Source organism: Anguilla anguilla, chromosome 9 (genome assembly GCF_013347855.1).
Source record: "Anguilla anguilla isolate fAngAng1 chromosome 9, fAngAng1.pri, whole genome shotgun sequence".
Taxonomy (NCBI): Eukaryota; Metazoa; Chordata; class Actinopteri; order Anguilliformes; family Anguillidae; genus Anguilla; species Anguilla anguilla.
This window is the reverse complement of record NC_049209.1, coordinates 3,292,145-3,313,017: the sequence shown is the minus strand read 5'-3', so window position 1 is coordinate 3,313,017 and position 20,873 is coordinate 3,292,145. Positions and strand designations below refer to the sequence as shown.

Genomic DNA, 20,873 nt, shown 5'->3' with positions numbered 1-20,873 from the left:
ACACACACACACATTTTAGAAAACAACCTGATCTGTTTGAACCTGTTTAATCTGTAAAACATTGCATTGAAGCATACGTAATACTTGTTTGATCTCTAGCTACTGAAGTTATCACAGCATCACAGCTAATCATGCTGTAATTAGAGTTAGGTTATCTCCCCTGATATAAAACAGAGTGTAGGAATCAGAAAGAACACTCTAATATAGTTATCTTATACAGTTTAAAACCCTGGTTATGTGTATGTCTCTTTAAACATGTTTAATCTAACATACTGAAATATGTTTCTAGAACGCATTACAAACATGTTTCACATATTTTTTTGTGCATATTAATCTTATTGAGTATTGACTTGCGCATTCACAATGGCCAGAAGTATCATTCATGTTTGCAACTTCCCAGTGCTTTTAAACAAATTCCCTTCACAATGACGTGAAGTAAATCCACTCTAGCCACGTCATTCTTCTTCTTTTTTTAGACGGGGAAAGTTGGTGATTAAGTGAAATGTCTGGGAATTACGTCACAATGCAAAGGAAGGAATAAAGCATGACACCCGATTGCTCACTACTGAGCTTCAGGGTACTTTCTCAGGCAAAAGAGAGTGAGGCAATGTTTACAAGAAGGCCTTTCAGTATTCAGTGGAATAGCTCTGATGAAAACACAGTAACTTGCATGTTGCTGATGTTGCTCTATATTCAACTACGACTTGAATATAGAGCGACATATTAAATGTTACCTTAAAGCTACGCCACACACATCTCAGTTAAATCACATGCGTGCCACTATAGAAAAACTGCCTTCGTTCGCTAGAGCGAGACCGCTCGCGAAACCACGCCTTATTTAAATACAGTTCGCCCGGCGATTTGTGCGCACTGTAGTTCAACCGGCCAGAAAACGCTTTCTCTGTGGCGGACCGATTCAGTTCCAAAACTACAATGGGCAGGACCGTCGGGGCTGTCGTTCCCGAACCGCAAAGATCACGAGCGTTGCCATAGTGCCGCCCTTCATTCAGTCCTGCGCGAGGCGGCTACGAAGTATAATACCCCCCCGCCTCCCTCTTCTGAAACGTCAGGAGGGGTTTATTATTTAAGTTTGTTTCAAGTGGGAGAGAAAAGTTTTCTTGCGGGGTCTGTGTTGCCTAGCAGCTCCTAGGCAGTGTACCTAAGGTTCCAGCGCGGACTCTGGATATTTCTACTCCCGAGATATGTCCCAGACAGTAACTTTGAACGGTCCCTCACCGTGGGGGTTTCGACTTGTGGGTGGAAGGGATTTTAGCACACCTTTAACTATTTCAAGGGTATGTAATAATTACGATTATTACTTTATCTTTATATTTTCCAAACAAGAAATTAAGACATCGTGTGTATAATCTGCTATCTTAATGCGTTTTTTTCTAGTGGGCAACCTACGCGTCTTCAGGGGAAGTTTGTGGCTTTATGGATTATATATGCTGTATTATATTTGTTGGCGTTGATATTTGAAAGTAATCTTTACTACTTTATCTAATCGCACAACGAATAAGGAATACGACTTGCTTCTTGTTTTACGTTCAGTCACATTGTTCCTGGTTTTTGAGACAATGCTCCTTCGCGATGCGTATTCTCTTGCGAGAAACTGAATGACTGGCCAGTGATTTAGTGGTCAAGCTTAGGAAATGTCATATTTCTGTTACTTGACAAAGAACTGTCGTTATTTTTTAAATCACCGTTCAAGGTGTACGTTGAGGGTACGACTTTGTCAGTTGACGGTTTATTAGACACGGTACTTGCAATGATCAGCATAATTATGACACAGAGAGGAAATATTCTTCCTGTAGAAAGGGCGAAAATGCAACTGCTCTTCCAAACTGTCTGGAATGAATGAAACTTGCCGTTTTCCGTGAAATTCGTACACAGCGCTCATCATACAGTGACATGCTTCATTAATAACAGTCTATAAGCGCTCCCTTGTCTAGCGGTCGTCTTAGTAATCAGCAATGCTGTGAAGTCTCCCGCAGTGTCTAACGCTTAGACGTTTTTAACATTATTATGTGTGTCTAAACGTCGTTTTGGAACAAGCATTCACAAGTTTGTTAATGTAAGGGGCAAATGCAATTCGTAGTTTTATGGAAGAAAAAAAGAACATTAAAAAGATCATATGAATAATCTATAGCTTATGATTCCAGACACTCTGTCCAGACAATAACTTGCCATCTCTGAGAATTATCGGCCGTTGTTCAGTGCTGGGGGGGTTCTCTTTGATGGGGTCTGTATCGCGAAGTGGTCCTGAAACAATCTGCAGGTTGAAATTCATAAAAAGGACTCCGCTGTGGCGCCCTTAAGCGTAAGGTCCTTAACGAACGTAGCCTAGTCTACTATTGTCATCGAAATATCTGCGTAGTATGAGCGATGTAAGACACCCATGGGTAAAGGTGTCTAAAATAATCGTAAGTTCAGGAAAATTCTGTTGGAGTTGGAGGGTGGTTCAGAAAAAATGAGCAGAGTAGCGGTGTAGAGGAAAATAGCCCTTTCTCACAGTGTAAACAATGTCGGGCACTCAGTGTGGGAAGGGTGTTGACTCTTGTTTGTCATCATAGATTGTGGTGTAGTTGAAAGATTCCAGGTGTTGCCAGGGCTGCTGGCCTCCACGCCCCCCACCGCCCCCCTTCTTCCTCCTCCCTCCTCTCCCTCCTGCAAGCTTGAGCAACCGCAGGGTTTATAATCTAAAAGCTCATTCGGAGTGACGGGTTTAATGAGTGTTTTTCTTATCGCGGTCCCAACTGTTCGCATAATCACTACCGCAAAGGTGAAGGATGGGAACGTTGGGCTTGCCGTCCATTTAAATCGGACCACCTCGTATCACTACTAATGGTCCATGCTTGGCTTCTTCGTGGTGAAAGTGAAAGGGCCGTACTGTGTGAGTGGTGTGCGACAATGCTACTGGAGAGACGTATGAAGTGCAGTCAGCATTGTCATAAAATGCATGGATCATGATGTCAGGGACAAATTCCACCAACCGCTAAAGAGGTTACAGATAAGGATCCTGATTGCTCTTGCTTTTCAAAAATGTTACAATCTAACCATAACCATCCAATATGTTTATTTCTTTTCCCCAAAAAATTTAAATTAAGTGCTTTTGTGTGTTGCATTTGTGTTGCTTTCTATTTCCCCTCTTTGAAATGAAAATGAAAATGAAACAAGGAGTGAAACAGGAATCTTTTAACCCATCCAGGGTCTCACTGATATTGTTGTATGTGGCTGAGGTGCATTTGTAGTATTGGGGGGGGGGGGGGGGGGGGGGGGGGGTACTGGTGTGCCAGTGGCCACTGACACCAGTAGATTGAAGATTTATTTCTCAGGTGAGACATGTTGAATTCAGCAAGGTGTAAGAGTGTATGATGCTTGTGTGCATACACAGACGTGAGCTGTGCGCTCTTTGAGAAGGGTGTTCTGACCAGCAAGAAACTGATATTATTTATGTCCTAATGTCCTACTACTGTCCAACATGTGATGTAGAGGCTACATTTTCCACACATGTAGTGACACATGTAGAGAAACAGCCTTCTTGTTTAACAGTGTCAATACGCCTTTGACCCCTTTAAGGTGCAAGATCACAAATGCGTTCTTAACTGAACATTCTAATGCTGATGTCACAATCACTACTGGTAACTGAAAGCAATTCTAGAGTTCCAGAACACCGACATGAAACTTTTGAAGGGAAAAAAAAATCCAAAGAGCCTACTCTTCAGAGGGGTTACGCTGGCGCATTTAAACAGAGGCAGGGATTTTCCGTTTGTCCTAATTAGATGGGGTTTTCCAGATGGCCGAGATGTGCGGTAAGGCACACCTTCCTTAAGAGTTACTGATCTTAAACCCCTGAACATTTGTCGTCCAGGAAGACTGACTACTGACTGAACTACAAGCAGCTGTTTTTAGCAAAGGTGCAATCTTTTTTTTCTTCTTTCTTTTTTTTTTTTTTTTTTGAAAGCACAACCTCTTTTTTTTTGATAGATGGAGGTATCGCATGCCTCGGTGCACTTAATTTTCTATCAATGAAACGCAGAGGGACAGAGAGGCCTGGAGTGTGGATTGCTGAAGCATGTTGTGAGCATGTGCGGAAAGTAGCGGTTGTGTGACAAATCCCCGGCAAGTCACAGGTGAACTCTCACACGCCGTAGCTGACGCAAGCTGTCAGTGCACAGCGCACGTCAGACGAACGCCCTTTTCCCGAAAAACAGACTCTGGTCACGAAAAATACAGCGCAGGTGTTGAGAATAGTTCACAAGCCTTCCCTAAAACGGATGGCTGATGGTCCCCATTGGTCAAGTCAGCACTCACCATCAATGACCGGGTCACAACCTCTTTATTTACGTGAACGTAGCACAAACTGAAATTCTTTTTTTTATTTTCGTATTTATTTTTATGTATATGAAGTTTGGATCCAGAGTGAAAAGGCAGGTTTTTGTCCCTTTGGAGACATTCATTTCCTGGGTGGGTTTTAGTGGAACGTACGGGATGAGCAGGTGTGTTCTTGGGTTATTTATTCAGAGATAATCATCAGCATTGCAGGAATCATATACCTTCTGTATTCATTTCAGCTGAAACCTAGGTGTGTCTTTTTAAAACACCAGGTTGTGTAATGGCATCTGGCTCTTTGAATTGATTTTGAACACATCATTATTTCTAATTGATTTAATTTCTGGCATAAATAAATAAATAAAACAGGTAATGTCCCTATACATTTTCTCCTGCGTCTGTTTTTCTCTGCCTATGTCTCTCCCCTCCTTTGCTTCTTTGTATTGCATTACTGGTATTTACCTGACGCTGTTATCCTGCGTAACTTTTCCCGGTAATACATTATTCCTCGCACTTATTCGCGAAGTGAAACCGCAAGCTTCCGTCACGTAGAGGCGCAGGTCGCGTCGCTCCTGTCCACACTATTTTCTCCGTCTCGGGCCCTGCATTCCATTGAACCACGTGGCCTCAAGCGAAAATTTGATTTATCAGCGTTCTGTCCCCAAAGCCCCCGTCTGCTGTCGTTTTCCGGGAACATGAAACGGTCTCTAATCAGATAAGATTTCGGCTCGGTCATTATTTTTGCTTTGGGTGTGGAAAGGGGCAAAAGAAGTCCGGAGATTAAAGCAACGGCCCTACTGCATTACACTTAGCAAGCTGGTAGCCGCGCGATGAATCTTGTCACCCAAACATCCTGGGTATGGTCTCTGTTTAAATGCCTTCGCGTCTTGGCAGTTTAGATTCTGTGCTTAGTGGCAACCAGCGCTTTGAAATTGGACTATGCGTTTTTTAAACAAATGACAAGCCCGTGACGACATCAGTAAACATCAGTTGACCTTCAGCAAGGTACAACTCTCTACTGACGTCTTCTGTATTTGACATTATTACATAATCTAAAACTTATTTCCTGTTATTGTAACATAGTTCTGTATAAGATTCCAAATTGCCGAAAAGTAGGTGACATCGTTATTACATGTTTCCTCGTGGGGGAGAAGTTAATTCCCAAGATGCATATTTAGAGGTAAATGAAGTATGCTCAGAATGATGTGGTAACAAAAATTAATTAAGGTCATACACAGAGGCATTCGGGATTAAGTGGGTGTTTACAGTATTCCAAGGATTCCACAAAAGTGAATGTAATGGGAATCAAAACATCCCTTACAGTTCAATCTAAAAATAAAAAAATAAAAAAAACAACAGCTGCTTCTCTTTGTCTTGCTGGCCATTTTTATACGTTTATGTACAGTAAGCCTACATAGAAAAAAATCTATGCAGTGCACCCGCTGAATTATCATTGGGTACATATGCCATTTAAAAAAAAATGCTAGAAATGTGATTTTGGTCATTACAAAAGCAAACAAAAGAAGCATTATCAAATTCCACCGACTGAAAGCTGAGATTATCAGCCATTGTGCTGCATGAGCTTTGAAACAATGTGACGCTCTCTCGGGTCCGCGGAATAAACCGTCCAAGCAAACAGGATATTTATGCGCAGCGTTGACACCGCAGAAAACTGCCACCCCGGCTCATTTCACACACAACCGAGCGATTCCATTCCTGCTGCATCCCATAAAACATTTATGACCTGCCGTTCTCTCTCTCAGCGACCAGCGTACTGCATGTAACATACACATCCTAGCAATTATTAACAATATACAACCTTTAACCTTTTAGGTTTTTCTGGATTGTCTTTTTTCTTTATGTCTGTCTTCAAAATTCTACGTTGGTGTTCTAGAACTCAGCTGCTTTCAGCTACCAGTAGCCATTGTTACATCAGCATTAGAATGTTCAGTCAAGAACATTCTGATCACATGTTTGTGATCGCGCACCTTGAAGGGTTAATGACCGCCAAGCAGCATATAATAGGGAGTGCATAGTTCAGCTGTGTCCCCATAACACAAACATCTTTATTATTTTTGTTGCGTTGACTGACAGCTAAATACAAGCTGAAAGATTAAGCCCGATAAAATCTTAAGATTAAAGTATTAATGTCCCATAATAAGCTTGCTTGAAAATGACATCATGTAGATTAGGCAATATATGAATTTGTGAAGACTGGCACTTCTTTCCTTCAATATCTTTTGTTCTAAAAGTATCACCTTTCGTTTCCCACGTTACGGAGGAAGTCAGACAGAGGATATACTTGTCATTTCGCTGTGCCGTGACTGACTGAGTTTGTTTTACGCCACCGTCGCGGTTATTGTGCGGTTTATTTTAGAGAGAACTGCACCTTAAAGAAGCCCATTGTGCAGGGCATTAACTTGCAGAAAGGGGGCCTGCATTTGGGCCGTGATAATGAGGGGCTTTTCCACAGGGGAGCCAGAGCCGTGAGTCATGGACGGCTATTCATTCCCGGCCCTGAAGTTGGCTTGTTCCCCGCTGAAATAACACAATCTGACATGACAAGCCGCTGCCTGGAAGCCCACAATGCACCACTGTTTTCACAGGGAGGCAACTCACGGCTGTTCCCTCTCTGTTCACGGTCAAAGCTGTGTCAGAATTTTAAAAGTTAAAAACTTTCAGTGATGGTATCTGTAACTGCTGGGGCCCCCTGACAAAATGGTTTTGTTCACATATTGATTATTGTTAATTGAGAGCATTTTACGTGCATCCGTGTGCGTTAATGCGCATCCACTGAAGTATGCACTTGTGAGAACCTCTATGAAAATTCAGGCTGTAAAAGTTTTTTTTAAAAGTTTAATTAAATCAGAACTGCTTACGAGTTTATTATAGTTATAATTAGAAATGGGCTAAAAAAATTTTATACTTTGACAAATCCTCTGTCACAGAAACATGCTGCTGGATTTTTACGACTTACTTTCCCAGAGCCTTTGTGCATTTTTCTGACATTCACTGTATTCTTTTACAAAAAAATAAATATGTCAAAATGTTGTTTTAACGAGGGGACCCATTCCATATACCAGCTCCCAAACTAAATCAACCCAAACTAAACCAGCCCAAACTAAATCAGCCCAAACTAAACCAGCCCAAACTAAATCAGCCCAAACTAAATCAGCCCAAACTAAACCAGCCCAAACTAAATCAGCCCAAACTAAACCAGCCCAAACTAAACCAGCCCAAACTAAATCAGCCCAAACTAAATCAGCCCAAACTAAATCAGCCCAAACTAAACCAGCCCAAACTAAATCAGCCCAAACTAAACCAGCCCAAACTAAATCAGCCCAAACTAAATCAGCCCAAACTATAACAGCTCCCAAACTAAATCAGCCCAAACTAAATCAGCCCAAACTATAACAGCTCCCAAACTAAATCAGCCCAAACTAAATCAGCCCAAACTGAATCAGCCCAAACTAAACCAGCCCAAACTAAACCAGCCCAAACTAAATCAGCCCAAACTAAACCAGCCCAAACTAAATCAGCCCAAACTAAACCAGCCCAAACTAAATCAGCCCAAACTAAACCAGCCCAAACTAAATCAGCCCAAACTAAATCAGCCCAAACTAAACCAGCCCAAACTAAATCAGCCCAAACTAAATCAGCCCAAACTAAACCAGCCCAAACTAAACCAGCCCAAACTAAACCAGCCCAAACTGAATCAGCCCAAACTAAACCAGCCCAAACGAAATCAGCCCAAACTTAACCAGCCGAATGTAAAAAGATGGCGTTTCAGGGTTCATTCAGGCTCCCCTTTGAAACCGAGTGCCCAAGCGTCACGCCCCTTGATGAAATTAATTGGGAGTTAAGTTCAACGAGGCATTCGTCTTTCGTCAGGGAGGTTAAGCAGCTTGTGTGCTGGGCTCCTCCCCATGTTTTATCATTGCTCAGGGACTCGAGAGCTCCTCGATGTGAATCTATCCCCCCCCCGGCTTTATTTTCCCGCTCACAGCCTCTCTCGGACGTTTTCCGATGCTCTGATTTCGCATATTTTCCCTTTTGGGCCCAATGCGAGAAGGCCAGCGCCGAGTGGCCTCGTCCTCCATTTTGGCTCTGCAGCAGAACCCCGTGCTGTTTCCGTGCTCCTCAGCGCTGTCCCGAGCGATGCAACCGTGTGAGGAACGGCGGTCCAGAGGTCGCGGCGGAGCGCAGTGTGATCCAGATGTCCGTTTTTTTTTTTTTTTTTTTTGCAGGCGCGGGAGGGATCACGGGGGCAATTCTCGAAAATTGTTGACACGTGTGAAAAGCCGCGGTCCCCTGGAGGGGGGACCCGCCCCGCGGGGGAGGGCCAAGCTGAAGGCCTCCAAAAAGGCCTCGCTGAGTCAGGAGTATAAACACACTCGGAGGGAAAGGCTGCTCTTTGTCACCGAACGTTTTTTTTGGAAGGGCCGCCCGCGAACCCGCACCTTCGAACCCCGCTGTGAAATAACTCCCCAGTTTAGCAACAACAACAACGACAGCAGCAGCAACAAAAAAGCCTGACGCATAAAACTCCACAGCATGCATGGGGGTTTTTGACGCATGCAGTATCACCTCTAAGGGAGCGTGTTAAAACATTGTTTCGCGCTCCCTAACGTGTCTTGATTGCCAAAGACACTCTCTTCGGGGACTGTGCAGTCACACCGCCGGATTCCTTCTGCGGCGGTCTCTGGCGCTAACGTGAGTTAGCGGAGCCAGACGGAGGGTAACTTCATACGGGCGTTTCACATTGTTGTCGGTGATCTGGGCGTGCCCCCCCCCCCCCCCCCCCACCCCCGTCCCCCTCCGCCCTAACGTGCCCCTTTTGTCCTCTTTTGTTTGCCCGTGTCAGATAACGCCGGGAAGCAAAGCCGCGCTAAGCGACCTGAGCCCGGGCGACACCATCCTCGCCATCAATGGAGACAGCACAGAGGCCATGACCCACATGGAGGCCCAGAACAGGATCAAGGCCTGCACCGACCGGCTCGTCCTGGTCATCAGCAGGTGAGAACCCCCCCCTGGGGCCTGGAGTTAAACCAGAAATCCCCCCCCCCCCAAACCGCCCCCCCCCCCACGGAGCACCGCACAAACCACACCACACTGTAAAGAGCAGGATTTTAAATCAGATCAGTGAATGCAGTGCTTACTGCTCATGCCTGTTTAAATCTCTCTCTCTCTCTCCCTCCTCTCCCTCTCTCTCTCTTGCTTACTCTTGCCTTCCTTCTCTCTCTCCCTCCTCTCCCACTCTCTCCTTCTGTCTCTCTCTCGCTTTCTCTCTCCCTCCATCTCTCCCCCTCTGTCTCTTCTTCTCTCTCTGTCTCTCCCTCCCTCGCTTCCTCCTTCTCTCTCTCCCTCCTCTCCCTCTCTCTCTCCTTCTCTCTGTCTCTCGCTTGCTCTCTCCCTCCTCTCTCTCTCTCGCTCTCTCCCTCCTTCTCTCTACCTCTCTCCCTCCATCTCTCTCTCTCACTCTCTCTCTCTCTCTATGCAAGTATGCAAAGAAGTGAACTTAACTATACACTACTGCTCACTCAGATTGACTGTGCAGGAACATTCTGGAAACACCAAGGTTAATTAGTGTCAGCAGACACCCTGTTTGACTCGGGACTGGGAATGTGCACACTAAATCCAGCGCAGGAACGAGGGATCGTCCGCTGCATACCAGCTAAAGGAGTTTCAAAAAGAAAAAAGATGAAAAGAGCCAGTCGGTGAGACCAGACCTGAGATGACAAGGATGTGGATTAAAATTGCTGTTGCTTTTTCCCAAATAAGGGAACAAGCCACCAGATGGATAAAAAAAGGACTAGGAGAGACCAATAAAAAAGAGAACTCATAAAAAATCCTTGCCATAAACAGATGTGATGGTTTTAAAAGCATAAGCGTTCAGAGGGCAGAACTGTGGGACGCAGTAGAATATTGAATCTTAAGTAAACTCTTATCTGGGTTCATATTACATTTTTTTAGAAGTGAAATTAAAGGGCTATTTCACCATCTGAAGATTCTTGATATTTTTCCAGGTTCAGTGCAAGCTTTTGACGGCATATTGGCTGTATAATGGCTGGTACAGTGGCATTCCCAAGTCCAAAGCAAGAGAAGACATTTATGGTTTCTTCCATGGGAGTTGTCCAGTTACTCCAGTTATTATGCAAGGGCTGGCATCTTCAGAGAAATTTCCTCTATGTGAAAGTAGATGACAAGGTGGGGGTTCGTAAAGTGGTAATAAGCTGAAAAAAAGAAATTTGGTCAAACTGGGAACTCCCATAAAAATGACTCAAGCGGAATTCTTCTGTGTGGTCATTTATAGAAATGCAGTTCTATGTTCTATTTCTGGTTTTTCCAGTTTGGCCAAATCTTTTAATATACTCATCTCGCCCGTTTGTGTATCTGTCTCTTAATAGCCATCCTGACGTGTGCTGCTTCGAAAATCTGATCCTAAATTCAATCTCAAGTGGTGCTGTGTGCGAAGTCCCCGTCTGCTCTACAAGCTGAGCTAAGTCACTGGGGAAAAGCGGTAACAGAAACGACGTAATCGGTCGCTGTTCCCTGAAGGGAGCAAATAGACAGTGTGCGCGTTCTCGCTTTTCCTGTGGTCGTCACGGCTCGCACGTGACCGCACTCTGAAAACTAGGCCACCGTAGCAGCTTTTCAATGCCGAACACAAAGGCTGGTATCAGCTAAAGTAGCCTACGCGACCCCTGGCAGTTAGCGGCGGGCTAATGCTCTTGAACTGCCTTGTTCGAGTCACGAGCCGGGCGAATTGCAGAGATAAGCTCCAGTTCCGTTCTTCCGCAAACTGGCCTGGATTCTCTGGCTTGGAAGCAGCAGGGCAGAGAGGTGCGTTCCAAAGTTTTCCTGAGGGGGAAAACCCGTGGGGGCTGCGGAATTACTTTAACGGCCGTGAATCCGCTGCGCAGTGCACGGGCTGCGATTTCAATTACACGGGCGACCCGGCGTTAGCTTAAACTCCGCCGCACAGGGCCCCTAACAATCACGGTCTCTTTCCTTTCCTGGAAATGTCATGTGGAAATGTTAGCCGTCACTCATAACCTTTCTAATCAGCATGATACTAGGTAAAAAAAACAAAAATAATAAAATAAGGCAATGATATACTGCAGACAGGGTTGGATCTGACGTCTTGATCAAACTCCAGCCAGTCGGGGCTTTGTTCCAGTACATTTCAGGTTTATGCGCAGTCTTTTGTATGACATCTTTTTGGAACGACGGAAGTAATGACAGCTATAGAAGAAGAGCTGTCCGAAGGGATTTTAGCTAATCCAGCCGTCTGAATTTTTGAACTGCTCTTTATTCTCTAAAGTGAATGTTTAAATCCAAAAAAACCCATAAAATACAAAAATCCAAGAAGCAAACTGTACTGTAAATCGGCTGCACATGTTAATAAAGTATGGGTTATGGTATCTTTTATAGGCTACATACAGTATAAATACGCAGCATGTAGAATTTTATGCATGTTCTGTAAAGGACATAGTGGAGAGAGATTTTTTTTGGAGTACATGGTAATTTGGTCTCCATGGGAACACTGTTTATTGAAAATGCAAAGTGGGCCCCCAGCAAATAAAACCTAATTTTGCCCTGAGAAATTCAGAGCGGGGAAGATGTAGGGTTATAAATGTGGAGAGGGCGCTAGCCCAATCTGTCATTATATTACACAACCGAAAGGACTCAAAATATAGTCAAGGCAAGGGGAATCTGTAATTTTCTCCTGGTGTCTTTGGGTAAATATATGAGCGTGCACGTCTGCTACAAGCCCAAATTAGCATGTGAGCAGCAAAAACCCCCATGGCACTTCTGAACAAGATCGTCTTCCTCCTGCTTCTGTGTTCGCTGTTTCATAACCAGTTTTTCTTCGAGCCTTTTAGAGTTTCGACCTTCACATCCAACTAGAGGTCGTGCTATTTTTTTTTATTTTATTTTTTTGAACGTGGCTCAGTATGGCCTCAGAATCGCCGCATAGAATAATAACGTCACTTCTCGAGAGCTGGCCAGAACTGCAGCTCGGATTCAAACGGACAGGAAAGTCGTTATTTCAGAAACGCTACTGTAGCAGTCGAAAGCTGGCGGCGATGGGTGCGCGGGAGGCGGCGTCGGTTTGTGTCGAACTGACGTGGCCTGGTTCAGCTCAGCCGTTCGCGTCTGAGAGCCCTTTCAGTATCACCCCTCGCTGCCGCAGAACGAGTTCATATTATTCCATAAATCCAGCGCTGTGCGTTTCTGGCAGCGTGGTCCGAGGCCGGCTTGCTGGGAAAGATTTGGCATTTCGAAATGGGGGGGAGACCCGGTCCAAGTTCACTGCGGTGTCAGGGGCGCGGACGCTAGCCAGGGCCTGGCTGAAACAGGCCGAGCCTTTAACCGCCTCTCTCTCCGAAAAGCCGATAACCCGTCTCAGCTCTGCCCAACTGCAAGAGATCTCCCCCCTTCATTTTAAGAATCTAACCTCCTGAGACCCAGCAGGAAAAAAAAAGTTTTTAAGTTTTGAGTTTTTTTTTTTTTTTTTTTTTTTTTTGCATTATACATCTTAAGCCGCGTTTCCACCGCAGGAACTATACCCCGGAACTAGGAACTTTTTGAGCAACTCAGTGCGTTTCCACCGCAGGAACTAGGGTCTAAATTTAGTTCTGGGGGCTTTGTTTTACCCCCCAAAACGTTCCTGCTCGGGGGGTAGTACTTTCCGAAAGCACAGGAACCTTTTGGGTGGAGCTTGCAGCGCTGAACATTTCTGATTGGTTGAGTACTCGTGGCATTTGTGTTGTATTTATTTTCCGCCATTACCCGCCATGTTTGAAAATATGCAGCGGCAAACCAATTTATTTTCATAATAACTTCAAATCAAACTTGTATGTTATGCGGCGCAGTTGCCTACTTTTGGTTATAGCCTGTCAACGTCTTGGAATTATAACGTGTGCTCTTCTGTTCTTTTCTTGCTTTAGTATTCGTTTTATAAAATGCTAAGCATTCGTGCTGGGACAGCATATTACGTAGGCTACCAAAACATTCAAACGGATTAATTCGGCTGCTGAATATTTTCTTCCGGATTTTCTTTGTTAGCCCGTTGTAATTGACTCAAAACGTTTGATACAGTTATGTGAGGTATGCGGTAGTTCTGCATAATTAACATTGGTGATACAGTACAAGCAAACTGGAAATCACCTTCCGCACTTTTTATCCGGGTAAAATAACAGGTTAATTCTAGTAATCTTCCCTTTAGCTTTTTCAGACTGCCGTAATTTTACTCAATTTTACTGCCATTTTTCAATTCCACGAAAAGACCAGGAAGACTATGGACTCATTTATGGTGCATGGTTCGCATCTGGAGGGCACACTTCGCTGCTCGGCTAGCAGTAACTTCGAAGGAAAGCAAACGGTGGCTGTACCACTACTAATTTACATTTTCACGCAAGTCCGAGTTTTCGTTCTATTCTTGTCATTTTGCGATTAGCCTATATGGAATTGACGACGAGAAAGTAATAAAACAGCAAATTGTTTACAACGTGTGCATGTTTTCTGCTGTTAATGAATGTGTTTGAGAGGATATATGAAAATCAATAAATACAAAAGTAACCATATATAGTCATTGTTGGTAACCCGTTGTATATAAGTGGAATAAACCCCTCCGGGCTGTCCCGGTTATAGAAAATAATGTAGGCTACTTCGGTGGTAGTATGGGGTTACAGAAGAAATCATATGACAGATGGACCGAAGACAACGTCAGTGGGCTAATTTGCCTAATCTTCGCGGTACTTTAGACCCCGGTGGAAACGCAGACAACCATTGGCTGAAGGAACCTTTTAGTTCCTGGTAAAGTAGTTCCTGGGACTGAAAGTTCCGGGTAATTTTGGTGGAAACGCGGCTTTAGTGTCTTGGATGACAACGGCATGTTGCAGTGAAAATATTTCTAAAAATATTGTTTTATTTTATGGGTCTTGAGATTAAGACCGGAGTCTCGTGTCCCCTTACAGAGGACAGAAATGAATTGCCGGGCCTTGGGTGAGGATATGGCCCGAGAAGGGCCGGGAATCAGAGGAGACGGCTTCCCGTGAGCAGTTTTTGTCGTCGGGGTGATCTGTTGCTAGGGTAGGAGGTTTCAGGACCGTGTGAGTCACAGGTGCTGGGAATGAAGAGGATTCTCAGTCTTACTGTGAGGGGAGTGGCTCTGGGACCAAACGCTGGTGGTAATGAGTAAGGCTGTGATGGACGAGGGGGATTCCAGTCCTGGAAAAGGCAGGCAGGCGTTTGTGACGGCTCTGGATTCCTGAGGCATTTCTATGGCAGCTGTAAACATCAAGCGAGCGCTGGCATCGAGAAAGATGACTCCGGGTGCGTTAGCTGTATTGCCACCGACTGCTTTGTCCTCTTTCCTGGTGATAAGGGGGGTTGTTAAATCCCTGATTTTGGTGTAAATCAGGGGAATCAAATGGTTTTTTTTATGGAGTCGAGCTAAAGTCAGTTTGTCCAGGGACCCCAAAAGACAAGTTTAGCAGTTTATGGGGAAAGACGGCGCTATCAAGTGAAAAAATTCATCCCAGTAAAAACGCGGCGTGGAGTTGAAATAAATGTTATGCGGCGCTGCCAAAAGTCTGAATCTGACTGGGAACGAAGGGAGGAAATGACCCGACCGACTTCCTGTTTGAGCAGCGTCTCTCTTTGCGGTCGGGCTTTTCGTAGCTCGGTGCAGCAGAACGAAACCCAACACGCCCGGACCCGACTGCTCGCAGCCCTCAATCAGATCCTGAGGATCAGGAAATGAACGTCGGCAGGAAAGTCGCTGAGAGGGGAAAATATTACCGAGGGGAAACTTATAAACGGTATTGCCGAGAGGAAACTCATAACGCCTTAAAGATGGTATCAGTGATAACCCGAAGGGTGGTGGTAGTAGAAAGTTATGATGTGTTAATTCAGTTTCTTTCAGCCGCGATGTATGCGCTTGCTCACGTTTACAAGCAACCGGCAACACCAGAGCACCAAATGTGTCAAATACTGGCGTGGTTTCAGTATCCCCCCCCCCCCATCTGCAAGGCTTTGTGCGGTGAATACCACTCTGTGCAAATATCCGCCCAGATATTCCATCCCGTTCCCCTTCTGAAGCCTCGTGGAAAAGAAGAAGAAGGAGAAGAAGAAGAACTGGATCTTCTCAAACGTTTCTGCATAACTTCCAAATCTCCAAAAGCCCTCACACGTTAACTCAATACAAGGGGGGGGGGGGGGATGTACTCGGCTGGCTAAGACAGAAAAGAAAAACTGCTCAGTTGAGCGTTTCAAAGTCACAGTTAATCAGAACATGCCCGCCCGCTCTCTGTGTGTCTCGCTTTCATGCACGTGCCAACCGAGTCTGAAGTGGCTCTGTATTAATCAGTACAGCAATCCGTCCTCTACGAGAGCGAGGTCTGGTCTTCAGCTCTCCAGTTCTGTGTGGATTTTCATCAGATTTCTCACAAAATGTCTGGTCTTCAGCTCTCCAGTTCTGTGTGGATTTTCATCAGATTTCTCACAAAATGTCTGGTCTTCAACTCCAGTTCTGTGTGGATTTTTTCGCTTTAAAGTAAAACGATCAGTAGCCAGTGATACAGAGGCTCCTAATATTTCCCTGTTTATATATTACTTATTACATGGTGTGGTTAGTTAAGGTATCTGTTTTGATGAAGTCTGCCATTGGTGTTGTCCTTACTGTTGTTAGCCAGAGCTCTGCACAGGTTAAAGGGTCAGTGAGACATTCAACTACAAGCTGATTACTTATACACGTTCTCCCCGCGTCTGTGTGCTGGATGGAGGTACATGTAGCCTAATGAAAGCGGTACAGGAGATTTATTAATTCTCCTCTTTCCACTTATATTTACTTTTATTTCTGCTTTTTACGAGGCCTGTCAATCATAAACCTAATTTCTCTCCAGCATGTGTGCCTGCTTAGGGTCCAGAACGCAGCTCACGTCTCAGCACATCCTGACGAAACTGACCGTTCTGGAAAATGCAATATTCCCTCCACGTGAGGCCCACTGCCTAGACGCGAATACTCCGCTCGTAAAAAACGGAAACCAGATATTCAGGTCAGGTGCTGACGCCGAGCTAACTCCCCCCCACCCCCACCCCCCCAAAAGAAATCTGTCCGCGACTCGATCCTGCAGGATGCGGGACATCATCGCCGAGCTTCCGCGCTCGGTCGGGCTGCTGCAGCGGCGCCCTTGGAACCTCAATGTCATCAATCACGCGTGCCCAGATGAGAAAGCGAGCTGCGTCGCGCGAGCTCCTCTTAGCTTAGCTTAGCTTAGCTTAGCTCCTCTTAGCTTAGCGCTAGTGTTGCGTCAGCCCGCCGCAGTTATGCTAGCTGCGTCGCGTGATCTCCTCTTAGCTTAGCTTAGCGCTAGTGTTGCGTCAGCCCGCCGCAGTTATGCTAGCTGCGTCGCGTGATCTCCTTTTAGCTTAGCTTAGCTCCTCTTAGCTTAGCTTAGCTTAGCTCCTCTTAGCTTAGCGTAGCACTAGCGCTGCGTCAGCCCGCCGCAGTTATGCTAGCTGCGTCGCGTGATCTCCTCTTAGCTTAGCTTAGCTCCTCTTAGCTTAGCGTAGCACTAGCGCTGCGTCAGCCCGCCGCAGTCATGCTAGCTGCTGCGTGGCGGCAGCGGGGGGGTGGGTGACCTCATCCGAGAACTTATGAATTTTCCACCGATGGAAACGGGGTTACAGAAGGCTCTTTGTTGCTCTGGCTCCGCGCGCGATTCTGCTGTGTAGGTGCGAGCGTCTGACCGCGGGCGGACGGACAGCGCTGCTGGGACAATGCGTCGTTTTTACGGAAATCTGCCGTCGACTTCAAAAAAAAACAAAAAAAAAAAAAAAAAAAAAAAAAAACTTTGACCTTTAATTGGGTCGAAACTGATGTCAGGCATAGAATATTCTGGAATCTGTGAGTGTTTTTCGGTGGCACAGACACAGTATCTCCGACATTTTTGGGAACTTATACAAAACTTTTATTGGTCAGATATTTCCAGTGGTTTAGAGCTAAATCTTAAATCACTTACTTTACGATGTGCGGACACATTATTGTAAGCGTTGCGCTTTGTCACTGGTCCAAGGCTGTTTGTGACCAATTCATTCTCCACACCTGGTGTGTGAAGCATATACTATAAATCCCAAGATCTGCACTCACAGCACATATATTCACAGCAGTAAACGCTTGCATCAGCACTTCAGTTCAGTCATGGTCTTGTGGTCTTATTTTCTTTCGCGAGTTATATGATTTTACCAATCTCCTCTGGTGAAGTCCTGTTTGCGCTGGTGCAGAATGCTAAAATAAGCTACAGGGGAAAGATACATGTTGTGGCATTTATGACACGCGGGCCTCTTTTTACTAGATATCTTAAAAAATGAAATTCTGAGGAGTCAGGGAAGCAAAGCTTTCAGTTTTTTCCCCGCCTGTTCCATTTACTGCTGAGTAGGCTACTGAGCAGTGATTCTGGTAACCACCCACTTTGACATGTTTAGTTTTTTATTTCAATATTCCCTAATAGGCAACAAAGAAAAACACATATCGTCACATTCATAATGTTTGCCCTTTTTTGGGAGCTCCCGAGGAGCCTTTTGTTGTTTTTCCCCAGCGAACACAGACGCATTGTCTCTCCTCTCTATTCCTGTCACATCTGTAGGCTATTCCCAGCTACGCCGGTCTCTTCCGTCATTTGGTCGGACTGACCAGAAAGCATTTCCCCTGCCGATTTGAGGTCTTTTTTTTTCTTTCTTTCTTGCATGCATGTGTGGATTCAACGCTGGACTAAATCTGACCTGTGTGGGGCTTCCGCTGTGATGTGATGGTGGGTGGGGGGGGGGACCGTAAAGCGCTGTTATTTGGGGCTGTTGCTAAGCGCCGTCCTCTCTCTCAGCGCTCGGCGGGGGGGTCTCCGGTGGGGCGAGGGATGGCGTTTTTAAATAGGGCTCCTCTGAGCCGGATCGGCCGTCCGCGGCGTGTGATTGATGAGCCCATCCTTCCGCACCGCGCCGGCGAGCCAGGCCTGAGGAAACGGTAGCGGGGGCCTGCGAGCCGCGGTGGTTTTTGGTGCCAGCGCTGCTACGCGCGTTTTTTAGGACAGATCCGTGACGGAAGATGGCCGCTGTCCCGTCCTGTCCTTCTTCCTGTCTGAGGCCCGCTCTCGGAAGACCCCCTTGTCTGCCCTGTCAAAAAAAAAAAAATCATTATGTCACCACGGATACCGCGTTGAGGCAGTCAGCAGTGTTTGTGTTGGGAAGACAATGAGAAGGCCCCAAACGTTTAAAACCCCCAGAGTTCAGCCGTTTGCGTTTTTTTTTTTCACTGTTATTAGTGGTTTTGAGCGAAAAGCGTAGCGTCATCATTTTCCCTCTGGTTCTGACTTGTATAACTGCGTTATTATTGCGCTTTTTTTGCTTCCCCCCCCCCCCCCCCCCCCAAGATCCAGGTCCTCTCGCAAAAATAAAATGTGTCCAGTAAAAACATTTCCTGACTGCGGTCTCTGAAACCGTATCAGCGGTAGGAAAGCCGCAGCGAGGGGGAGCGGAATATTCTGCAGAACATTAACGCGCGCCGTTCGACGGGAAAGGGGCTAGCGGACTGGAGATGCGCCCGCCCGTTACGCCGAATCAGAAACTCTGGCTGGCAGCGTCGAGAACGCCGCATTCTTCTCCCGCCTCACGTCGGCATGGCAACGGGCCTTCCTCATTCCTTCCTGTTTTATGGATTTTTTTCTTCTTCTTCTTTCTTTTTTTTCCCTTTTTTTTTCTCAGGTCAGAAGGAAAGGCCTGGTCTCCGACCGTGTCAGAAGATGGGCAGACGAGCCCCTTCAGAGCCATCCCGGACCCTGAGATTCAGGTACTGTGCGAGCGAGCGGCGCCGGTCCACACGTGAGCGCTCACAGAACACTGAGTTTAAACATACCCTGTTCTCGTGTGCGTGCTGTTCTTCTGCAGTACGAAAAAAAATGAAGAAGCCAGTTAAACGTGCTTCTGCGTTGCTCCTGAGGTGACAGCAGCATTTCTGTCATACCCGTTCCTTTCAGAAAGTGCCACGGCATCTCTGCCAAGTTTCCCCCTCAGCAACCCTGAAGCTGAACTGCGTAGAATGCGCGATGAAGAATGTGTGATAATGGGTAGAATAAATCATAAAGGCAATGAACATGCTATCTCACAATCTAAAATGCCTAGTAAATATAAATCTAATTAGTCGCTGTCATCCTTCTGTCTCACTTTTTCTGGTCGTTCCCAGTAGATACAGGGTTATATGTTCGATGACAATATACAGTGACAACAAAGCTCTAAATGAGACAGATGTATGTGCTGTTTCATTACACAGAGCCATTACATCACATCACATTACAGGCATTTAGCAGACACTCTTATCCAGAGTGACTTGCACAACACTTAACATAGCATTTACACTGCATCCATTTATACAGCAGGATATATATACTGAAGCAATGACGGTTAAGTACCTTTCTCAGCGGTACAACGGCAGTGTCCTACTGGGGAATCGAACCTGTGTCCTGTGTCCTTTCGGTCACAAGACCAATTCCTGACCAATCAGGCTGCACTGCCGCCGCTTTTACATGCACAAATGCGTCATCCTGTCTAGGCACCCCCAGCACTGTTTGTTTGGTGTAGTGACTGCATTTACAAAATGCGAGTAAACTGGGGATTAATTTATTTTTTTTTCTTTTCTACCGTTCTCTGTTGTGCGGCCAGATGTTTGCAATACCGAGCTCTGCTTGACCACCCACGAAAGCCAGAGACACCCAGACTCGGTCCTGCTGTAGGGTCCAGAAGATGAGCTCTCACTAGGGGGGGGGGTGGGGGGCCGCTTTGTTCTGGGCATGTGGCTTTTATCAGCAGTTCTGCACAGGGGACCAGGCTGTTCTAATGAAAGACAGGGTTTTTTGTTTTTGTTTGTTGCGTAATTAATAAGTACAGATATCCATTTGGACAGCATGTTACAACTGCCATTATAGGCCTAGATAACCCCCCCCACCCCGCCACCCCCCGCAAACAAAACAGCACTGAAGAGGCACGTTTGTTGTCATTGGCTGAACTACAATAAGCGCCCCATAAAATGTGGAAAGTGGGAGAGTGGAAGTAGGATTTGATTAAGGTTTCATCTTAAAGTTTGGGAAAAATTGTGATTTAAAGAATAAAATAAAAATGTTATGATAAGGTACACACTAAGTGTGATAAATAGTAATACATGCTGGCCGTGTAGGAATGGAAATTGGCTGTTTCATCAGAAGCTGCATCCCCCCTCTCGCTGCTGTCCAAGGGAACAGATCAATTCCTTGCAGAGAGGGGTCAGGGAACGTTATATTTCAATATCTCAGCAGAAGTATAAATCTCGTTTTTGAATAACGTTGGAAAATACCGCACTGCGGGGAAGGAGAGGATCAGCACAGTGTTCACGTGCACTAACGGGGACAAGGCCACGAGCGCTGCTGCACGTGCACGTGCCTCAGTTAGAGCAGCTCTTTCATTGCATTGCATTATATTACAAGCCTTTAGCGGACGCTCTTATCCAG

At 45.6% G+C, this 20,873-nt stretch overlaps 1 protein-coding gene across 1 annotated transcript in view; it reads left to right on the top strand.

Moving 5' to 3' along the window:
- The first annotated feature begins 1,023 nt into the window (after positions 1–1,023).
- Positions 1,024–20,873, top strand: part of pdlim4 (PDZ and LIM domain 4) — a 34,367-nt gene continuing 14,517 nt past the window's right edge. The window contains exons 1-3 of the mRNA XM_035434474.1: positions 1,024–1,295; positions 9,197–9,348; positions 19,099–19,183. Coding sequence (XP_035290365.1) covers positions 1,203–1,295; positions 9,197–9,348; positions 19,099–19,183 — 330 coding nt within the window. The 5' untranslated portion in view covers positions 1,024–1,202. The remainder of the gene's footprint in view (positions 1,296–9,196; positions 9,349–19,098; positions 19,184–20,873) is intronic.